This window comes from Grus americana, chromosome 10 (assembly GCF_028858705.1).
Source record: "Grus americana isolate bGruAme1 chromosome 10, bGruAme1.mat, whole genome shotgun sequence".
NCBI lineage: Eukaryota > Metazoa > Chordata > Aves > Gruiformes > Gruidae > Grus > Grus americana.
This window is the reverse complement of record NC_072861.1, coordinates 23,346,620-23,355,697: the sequence shown is the minus strand read 5'-3', so window position 1 is coordinate 23,355,697 and position 9,078 is coordinate 23,346,620. Positions and strand designations below refer to the sequence as shown.

Genomic DNA, 9,078 nt, shown 5'->3' with positions numbered 1-9,078 from the left:
GCTGGGCGTGGCGTGGGGGGGGCAGCCCCGCCGCCGCTCTCGCTACATCGTTTCAGACACAAGCTGGCATTGTGACGTCGCCGCCGGCGGCGCCCAGTCAGCGTCCTCTTTCTCCCGCCCCACGTGGGTTCGCCGTTTCGCTATTGGTCGGCGGCGGAGAGGCCGCCCGGGTTTTGTTCCCCCTCCCCGCCGCCCCAGCGCTCTGGCGGCGGCGGCGCGGACCGCGTGCTTCGGCGCTGCCTCACTCCGCGGCGGCATCGCGGGGGCCGGGCGCGGCGGGCTCCGCTCGGCGGCACCAGCTCCACCGGCCTCGGGCTCCGCAGGGCGCCCCGCCCCGGGACCCCGCGCTCGGCTCGCTCTCGCTCTCTTTCTCCCCCCCCCCCCCCGCCCCGGTTTTTCCCCCGCCCCGCACCCCGGAGCAGCGGCAGCATGACTTGTGGAGTTACGGCGATGCCGGCTGGACGGAGCTGAACGGCCGCCCCCGGGCGGGGGAGCCGCGGCGGAGGCACCGCTCGCACTTCGCATGTCCGCGGCGCCCGGGAAGTCGGATGTGTACGGCCTTCTTCCCCCCTCCTCCTCTCCTCCATGGCCGTCGTGCTCCGGCGTTAGTTCCTGGCTTTGCTTCCCCCTTCTTCTCGCAGCAGGAATACCGCGGGATCCTCCTTCCGCCGGGGCTGTTTTGGTTGGGTTTTGTTGTTGTTGTTGCTTTTTTATTTTTTTTTTGGGGGGGGGTGTGATTTTTCTTTTTTCCGAGAGCGGGTGCCGGAAGAGGGGAGGAGGGGGGGTGAGGAAGCGGAGGACCGCGGAGCGAGGCGGCGGCGGGGAGGCGGGGAGGATCGGCACCCGGCCCCGGCGGTGCGCGGAGCGGCGGTTGCGGGCGGCTCGGCCGGGCTCGGCTCGGCTCCGCGGGCGCGCAGCGCCTCCCCGGCGGTGCGGTGCTCTGCGCTGGGGAGCGGGGGGGGCACGCAGCGAGCCGGGCCGGCCGGGCCCGCTCTCCCCCCCCCCCCCCCCCGCCCTCCCTCCTCCGCCCCCCGCACGGACTTTCCTCTCGTCTCTTTGTTCCAGTTCTCGGCCTCTCCGGGAGCGCTCCGAGGCCGGCGGGCAGCAGCGCACGTCGCGATCGCCGTAGCGAGGCACGGCGCGGCTGGCTCCAGTGACCGCGCCCCAGCCCTGCCATGTACCCCCAGGGCCGGCACCCGGTGAGTCCAGGTGTCCCCGACCCCCACTCCCCGCGTCCCTTCCACCCCCCTCCCGCCTCCGCTGAGCGCCTCTCCCCGCTGCTCCCCCAGGCTCCGCACCAGCCGGGCCAGCCGGGCTTCAAATTCACCGTAGCCGAGTCCTGCGACCGGATCAAGGACGAGTTCCAGTTCCTGCAAGCCCAGTACCACAGGTGAGCCCGGGGGGGGCCGGGGCGCGGCTGCGGGCAGCGCCGCTCCCCTCCCCTGCCTTCCCCTGCCTTCCCCTGCCCTCCCTGCCCGCGGGGTCTCACCCCTCTGCTCTGCCCCCCCCCCCCCAGCCTGAAAGTGGAGTATGATAAGCTGGCGAACGAGAAGACAGAAATGCAGCGCCATTACGTTATGGTAAGAGACTTTAATCAGATTTCGGATCAGGCTGTAAATGTCATTAGCCGGTAGCCCAGCCGTGCGCTGGGAAAAGGGGAGGGGGGGGAACCCCCACGGAACGGGCAGCTGCCTGCACAGGGACCCTGACACCCGGCCGCGGTGCCCCCGGTTTGGGCAGGGAGGGGGCCGCCTGCCTGCTCTGCCTGCCCTGCCTGCCCTGCCCTTGCCCGCCGCTCTCGGCTGGTGCCAGGGCGCAGCAGAGACCGAGACGGCTGGAAGCACAATAACAAGTTTCCTGTTAACCCCTTTCTGCCGGCGCCGGCAGCCCCGGGGGGGTAGGGGGGGGCAGGAGCAGCGGCCCCGGGGGCCGGGGGGTGCCCCCGGGGAGGTGTCCGGGCTGGCCCCCCCTCCCTGCCCCGGGGCGCTCGGTGGAGCGGGGTGAACCCACCCCGGGGCATCCCCCCCACCCCCCCGGGGAACGTGGGCTCTCGGGTTGCCGCAGAAGCTGCTTTTTGCGAAATTTGCATCACAGGGCCCCCAAGGTGGGATCGTTTGGGTTGCCGATGGGTTTAGCCGGACCCAACACCCCCTTTCCCGGGGGGGGGGGGGGGGGAAGGGGCCGGGGCACCCAGCAGCGGTGCTGGACCGGGGGCAGGGAATAAATCCACCCCCCCCCCCCAGTGAGAAACTGGGTTTTTGGCCAGACTACGGGCTGTACCTGTTCTGCCAGGGCTGTGCAGACGCCTGTCACACAGCTCTGCGCCTCTTTGTTTTTCTAAGTAGCTTAGGAGGAGAAAACAGGAGTAAAAAGGAGTGTCCTCTTGTTAAATGCATGCCAGTTAAACCTTATAAACATCTGCTTATTATAAGGTATAATTTCCTTGGCTACGAATGCTTTAAGCACAGTTTTGACCGGGATGCTTTCTGGTAATGACCTTATGCAAATACCTTATGTTAAATTAATTCAAATTCTTCTTGGCTCTCTCTCTTCTTTTTTTTTTTTTTTTTATTCCCCAGTACTATGAAATGTCGTATGGTTTGAATATTGAAATGCACAAACAGGTGAGTAATTTAAAGGGGGGAAATTGTGATTGATTGATCTCCTGTTGCCCTTTTCTCAACCTGAGATAAAATAGGCCCTGATTGCACTAAATGGGGAATAAGTGCTGGAGGCAGGGATGTGACTCCAGGTGAGATCTCGTGGCCCTGCAGTTATATTCGGAACTGCGGGTTGACGGCAGGCCGGTGGGGTTTTTTGCCTGTATTCAGGAGAAACTTGGGTTTTGAAAAGAGAGTTCATGCGAAGAGGTGAAAATAGCCTTGCCTTCCACATTGGGAGGTCGGTACCTGGAATAATGCGTTCCCGGCGCTCGGAAAAATGCTGTTATCTCCTGCGTTTTCCTCTGGTTTTGTTGTTGGTACAACGCGACTGTTTCTAAGGTCATACCCCTGATACTCGCCGCGCTGTAGCGTGAGACTTAGAAGGGAATTATCTTCAGGGATACCGATATCTCATGGTGTGTTGCTCAATGTCACGGATTTGTCTTTGCATCTGGAAAATGAAGCAATGTTTGGTACTTTTTTTCCCCCCAGTCTCCTCTAATATGTGACTTGCCTGAAGGAAAAAATATAGAAGGCCGTAGCAGAATGGTGTGCTACCTTGATAAGATTATAGTTAAAGAGCCTAAAGGCTGGGCACATGATGGTAAAACTTAAAGGAATAAAGTTATTATTGAGATTAGACCTGATTATTTGTGCTGCTGCTGCTTACTGGTTTTAGAAGTAGTTCTAATTAAGAACTTAAAGCAGATATAAGTTGACATCAACTTTGCAATTCGCAAATCAGCCCCATTCAACTCCAAAGTAGTTTTGCTTAATAGCAGCATCACCCTCCTAAGCAAGAAAGTGTCGTTAGCCGACTGATGAAACGTGAAGCAGCGTGTCTGTGAATCTGCCTCTCTTCTCCTTCGCGCGCACTTCCCTTTAGCTTTCTGGTACGTAGTCACAGGGTAACGAAAATAATTACTGCTTAGTCTTCAGATTTTTAAAAATATCTTCTCGCATGCAGATAATCCCAACTTCTTTCTCCTCGTTGCTTCTGCCCGGACAGAAGTGTCCTTGCGAGGCAGTGCTGCTTGCGGGGAGCCCTGGGGAGCTGCGCAGGGGCCGGGGTCCCCCACGCCCGGGGCAAGCGGGGGCACGGGGGGCTGGTGCGCAGCTCGGGGAAACCTCGGGCGCGGTTTGCCGTGGCGAACTCAGAAATGCCCCTGGATGCAGAACTTCTGCTTAGGCCTGTGGTGGCCTCCTGCGAGGACCCCATCCCCGTTTTGCATGCGTCCAGAGGGACACGGACCCTGCGGCCTCTCCAGAAACGCTCGAGGGACTGGAGTAACGCAAGTGCGGGCTGCTTTCGGGAGAGGGAGTGCCTCTTACCACCTGGTTGCTCGGTGTTGAACGGCTTCGCTCTGCAGCGTTTCGCTGGGAGATGCTGAAATAATGCAGCAAGACATTGAGCTTTTTCCCTTGATCGAAGCTTTGGAAGCAATTGCTGTTTCCTGAGACGTGCAGTGTGTTTTCCACCCGTGCGTGGTTGCAACCAAAAACTGATCTGAGAGGGTTTGCACCACGGGATGAGCGTGGGGGCTGGAGGGCGAGACTCTGTTACGGGCTCTGGCTTCGGTGGCGTGTGGATGGAGCCGCTCCACCATCCGCTCCGTCTTGTGGTGTGACCACGTAGCGTGTCTTCCCCGTGGCGTTCGGCGAGGCAAAGCGTCTGGGATGGTTTTGGAGGGTTAACTGAGGCGCCTCAAAATGCCCAGGGGCAGTTTTCCGTGGGGCTGGTGCAGGCGCCTGCGGGCAGAGATGCCACTGCCCTTCCTGACCCGGATTTTGCAGGGTGGCAGTTCCCACGCCGCAGCGTTTGCAGCCCGGGGAGGCCCTGCGTGGTCGGTGTGTCTTGCTGGGAGCTTCGCTGCCTTGCAACTCAGCAGCTAAATCTTCGCCGGATGATTCCAGCCTGCGCCGAGCATCCTCCGCCTGCTGTAGTTGTTGCTGGTGACATATGCTGCGTGCCTAGTGCTGGGCTGATGGGGGAAGTTTGGGGAGGTGAAGCTGTCTTGTTCTTTAATTGACAGCAATGTGCATGGTGCTGGAGGAAAACAAAGCAGCCGGAGCTGCTCCGAGCGCGCTTCCAGGCGAAAATGGGGCGAGAGGGAGCGGAGGGATGGGAGAGCTCGGCCCGGAGCGGGTGCCGGGGGAGGGTTTGCCCCTCTTTTGGGCTGCAGCATCCCCCCGAAAGGCATCCCCCGCTAATTGCAGCGTGGTCCTGCCTGCATCTGGTTGAGGGTGGCTAGTCCTGAACAAACAAGTTTATCAGCTGACCTGTTTAGCGGTTGACTTGTGTTTATCTGCACACAATCAAGTAGACTGAAGTGCTTGAATTATTCATGCAGTGTCCTGCCCTCCAGACTTGACTGCTTGTGATTACATCTGCTTGAGACAAACATTGATGGATACTTCATCTTTAAGCAAAAGGGGATTGTCTGTCTGTGGGCTTATATAACAGATTATCTCTTCTACGCTGAATATTAAGTGTGTGCATATGTGGCTGCGTGTGGGGTTTTTTCCTTTTTCCTTTCTTCTCTTTTTGTTTCTTGTTAAGAAAAAAATGTAGTTTCATAAACAACTCCATATGCAAGGAAATATTTAGGAAGTGACTACCCACTTTGTTGCATATAACGCAGTGAATTGCTCCTTACATCAGTCTTCCTGCTGAATGAAGCACTCTCTTATCCGGGCTCAGCTTTCTTAAACCTGAGGCTGGTTGGGAGTTTTCTTTCTAAACCTGAGCAAAACTCTTTTTTTTTTTTTTTTTTAAAAGGTTAATTGATGTTTACAAAAGAAACTTTCGTTCCCCTGTTGTTTTGGCATTGTTTTTGTTCAGATCTCTGTAGATAATCGCCGAATGCAATCAATCGGAGGGAATAACGATTCCAAAAGAAAAACTAATTTTGTGTGGGGAAACGGGACACCTGGGAGGGGAGAACCTTTGTGCTGATATTTTTTTTTTTTCATGGCTGAGAACTCTCCACATAAGCACTTCTTGTTTTCGTGCTTAAACACTTCATGCTTGGAACAAACCTAAACCCTCCTGACACTTCCATGGGAAGAGAGGCATGCTTTTTTTTTTTTTTTCTAGAATATTCCAGGAACACAATATACTTTCTGTCATGCTTGTTAGCAAGGAGTGCCAGGTAATAATTTGCTAAATACTTCAGAAGCCATCTCATTTGTTAGTGTGATACGCTCAGGTCTTCTAAGGTAGAAGGGAGTAGCTGTCGGGCAGCGTCACCTCTCCCTGCCGTGGGCTGCTCGGCTTTACGGGACGCACCAGGAGCCCCGGGAGGGTTTTGGGGTCCCAGGTGGATTTTGGGGGTCCTGGGTGAGCTCTGCCCCCCCGCAGCCTGGGTGGTGGTGGTAATTCTGTAATGAGGGGTTGTGGCCTGCCCTTCCACACCCCCTCCCTGAATTTAATTCTCATCAGTGAAGCTCTCCACTTTGCTAATAACGATAGCAGCCACAAATAGCTTTCAACATGCCATTGACAGCCTGGTTGGAGAGAGCACTTGAAATAGTGGTAGACAGCTGAAAGTACCCATAATTGTGCGCCGGAGTGAGAACCACACTGCTCAAGGGCCTTATTTTCATGTGCTTAAAGAGACAATATCCTGGTTTCAACAAATGCTTCTGGTGCTTCACCGGTGGTGTGATTTACTCCTTGCCTTTCTCCGACCGCCCCTGCCACCCTCTTCCAGGGCTGAGGTTTTGGGCGGGGAGGGGGGGCCCTGGGGTGGCTGTAGGAGGGTTGCGGTGGTGCAGACCCGTCTTGGGGTGCCTGTGGGGTGACTCGTGGCTTTGGAGCCCAGGAGAAAGCTGGGGGCTCCAGCTGGGTGCTTCTCCCCGGGAGTCTTGCGTGAACCGTGGGATGATGCTGATGCCACGTTCCTGCATCCCATGGACCATCGCCTTCGGCAGCGCTACCAGCCCCATTGCTCCGGGGGTGTACGCTTGCCGTGGAAAGTCTTTATAGTGTTTTGACCTCTTTTTCAAGTGGACGAAGGGTCCGCTGAGTGGTGCTGTGTGTTCCAGCCCCTTGTCTCCAGCCTGCGTCCCACCGTTTCAATTGATAAGCAACGGCAGGTTGTGGCCCAAAATCTGTTCTGAGGCTGCATCGGAGATGGCCTGCTCTGGTGCGCTGGCGGGACTCGTGTCAAAACCGTGTAGGTTCACGGGGAATCTGTCCGGGTCGGGGGGTGTGTGCTTTGGGAGGCTGGGGGTGCTCCTGCAGAGCAGGGCTGGTTTCTGCAAGCACCTCCGTCCCCAGAGCATGGCTGAGCGCTGGCCCCGAGGGCTCCGGGAACCCCAGGGGGGGTTTGGGGTTGGTCCTGTGCCCCGGGGTCCTGCCCGAGGGTGCTGGGGTCAGCCCGGGGGTGCAGCCCCCAGGGCAGCGGTGGGGCTGGGGCAGCCCTGCACCTCCCGTTTGCTTGCTCAGCTAAGGCCAGCGTGACGGATTTCGGCAGAGCGAGCATCTCTTGCCCAGAGCAATGCCTGTGGGGTGCTGTGCCGAGTCCCGCCGGGGTGCAGGCTGGCCCCCCTCGCCCCCCTACCCTTGTTCAAGGCTGGGGCTTTGCTCGCACTCGCGTGCTTCGGGCGATTTTTAAGGTTGCTCCTTTCAGCTCCGCTCTGCGTATCCCCGACTGACGGCCAGCAGAGCTATTTTTAAACTTCCCTCTGCCGTGTCCAGGTGTAAAGACGAGAGGACGGGGGGCCAGGGCTGCCGGGCAGAGCCAGCCCCGCAGCTATTTAACACCATGCCGCCGCGCGCTGCTGCGGCCGGAGCCCCTGCCCGGCTCTTGACTCGGCTCCAGCAGCGGTGCTCGGTGCCCTGAAGTGCTTTGGGTGCTGGGAGCTGCTCTGGCCATTTTAAGAGCGGGTGACAGGACTTGCAGCCTGTGGCCAAGCGGTCTGTCTCTTGATTTATATACAGTGCAAATGTTTTCTCTGATTTCCCCCCCACCCCTTCCCTGCTTGCGAAACACCACCCCAGAAGTGTTTCTTGTCTAGCAGCAGGTCAGATTCCTGGCAGGGGCGGGGGGCGGCCGGGGATTAGTCGGGATTTCAGGTTCTCCCGACTCCCTGCCCTTTTTAACGAGCGGGGCACAGAGCGGCCATCGGCATCCCGCTGCCTGGGGTGAGCGTCCTGGGAGGCGCTCCCGTGGGTGCCGGGGCTGGGCTGCGCGGGTGGGTGCCTCTCCCGGGGTGCCCTACGCAGCCCCCGGTCTTGTATCCACCAGTCGTTTGCAGCCCCCGTCTCGGCGCTGCGTGCCGTGGTCCAGCGAAGATGCAGGGCGTCGGGAGGGGATGCGGAGGCTGGGATTGCCATGGCAACCCGCGGCGGGGGAATGGAGGTTTTTCTTGGCAGGAGCGGCTCGGGGGGCTCCGCCGCTGTGAGGCGAGGTGATGAATGAGCCCTGCTAGGGGGAAGGTGGTGGGCCTGAAACCCTCCCCTGTTCTGGCACGCCGGAGGATCCCCTTTCGCTCCCGATTAAACTTTTAATGGGGACAACTAGAGTTTAATATGGTGGGGAACGGGAAAAGTTAAAGTGGACAAATATTTAAAGATCGTCGAATCTCGTGTTAACAGGAAACCTCACAGTCGTAAACATAATATTTTGGACATCTAATATCTTCTTGCTCGCTGAATCCCACGTGGGAAGTCTCTCTCTTTGTGGAGCGCCAAGTTTTTCTTCAAATCTTTGTTGGAAGTTTGGGCAGAATTGGACTTAAACGTGGAGGCGATGGGTCGTCGTGCCTCCTGTTTGTCTGGACCGTGTTAGCGCTCGATGGTGCCCGGGGAAAACCCAGCGCCTTCCGTCCCTTCTCCGCGGGGGTGGCCTGTTCGGATGCTGCGTTTTTTCCTTTACACCTAAGTGACCTTTGCGACGCGCGGCCGGAGGGACTGCTCGTGCTGGCACCACTGTGTTCACCTCAAATAAGGATTGCGTTTGTTCTAGAATTTGCTGGGAGAAGGAGAAGCAACCGTGCCGGAGGAGCAATACGCCGAGTGCTTGTTGCATCCAGAATCCAATAGGCTTCGTCTGAAGGAATAAATATTTAATGGAGCTGCAGTTTATATATAATCTAATCGATGCGTCAGTGCCAAAAAGGCCTTTAAAGAGGTTTACCTATCGCTGAGCAACGCGTGATGCGAGCACCGGGGCGGTTATCGGTGGCACCGCTGCCGCTTTGAAGCGGGGCGGCCGGCGGCACGCACGGCGCCAGCCCACGCTGCTGCACCGCGTGACTCCTTCGGACGCGGCGCCGTGACCGGGCTTGGTGTTTGCGCTTTTAGCTTGCAGCCCGATTTCACGGGCGCGGAGCCATCGGTGGGTGATGCGCGCACGTTGGGTGTTTAAAAGCTCGCGCTGGCCAGAGCCTTTTCTTCTGGGCAGGGAGT

At 58.2% G+C, this 9,078-nt stretch overlaps 1 protein-coding gene across 12 annotated transcripts in view; it reads left to right on the top strand.

Annotated features, from left to right (window-relative positions):
• Positions 1 to 206: 206 nt before the first annotated feature.
• Positions 207 to 9,078, top strand: part of TLE3 (TLE family member 3, transcriptional corepressor) — a 30,263-nt gene continuing 21,391 nt past the window's right edge. For 10 of the 12 annotated variants that reach the window (XM_054837406.1, XM_054837403.1, XM_054837398.1 and 7 more), the window contains exons 1-5: positions 207 to 604; positions 1,066 to 1,199; positions 1,290 to 1,390; positions 1,517 to 1,580; positions 2,580 to 2,624. In XM_054837406.1, coding sequence (XP_054693381.1) covers positions 1,176 to 1,199; positions 1,290 to 1,390; positions 1,517 to 1,580; positions 2,580 to 2,624 — 234 coding nt within the window. In that variant the 5' untranslated portion in view covers positions 207 to 604; positions 1,066 to 1,175. Of the gene's footprint in view, positions 683 to 1,065; positions 1,200 to 1,289; positions 1,391 to 1,516; positions 1,581 to 2,579; positions 2,625 to 9,078 lie in introns of all 12 variants that reach the window. The other 2 variants (XM_054837396.1, XM_054837397.1) reach the window with 2 other exon arrangements.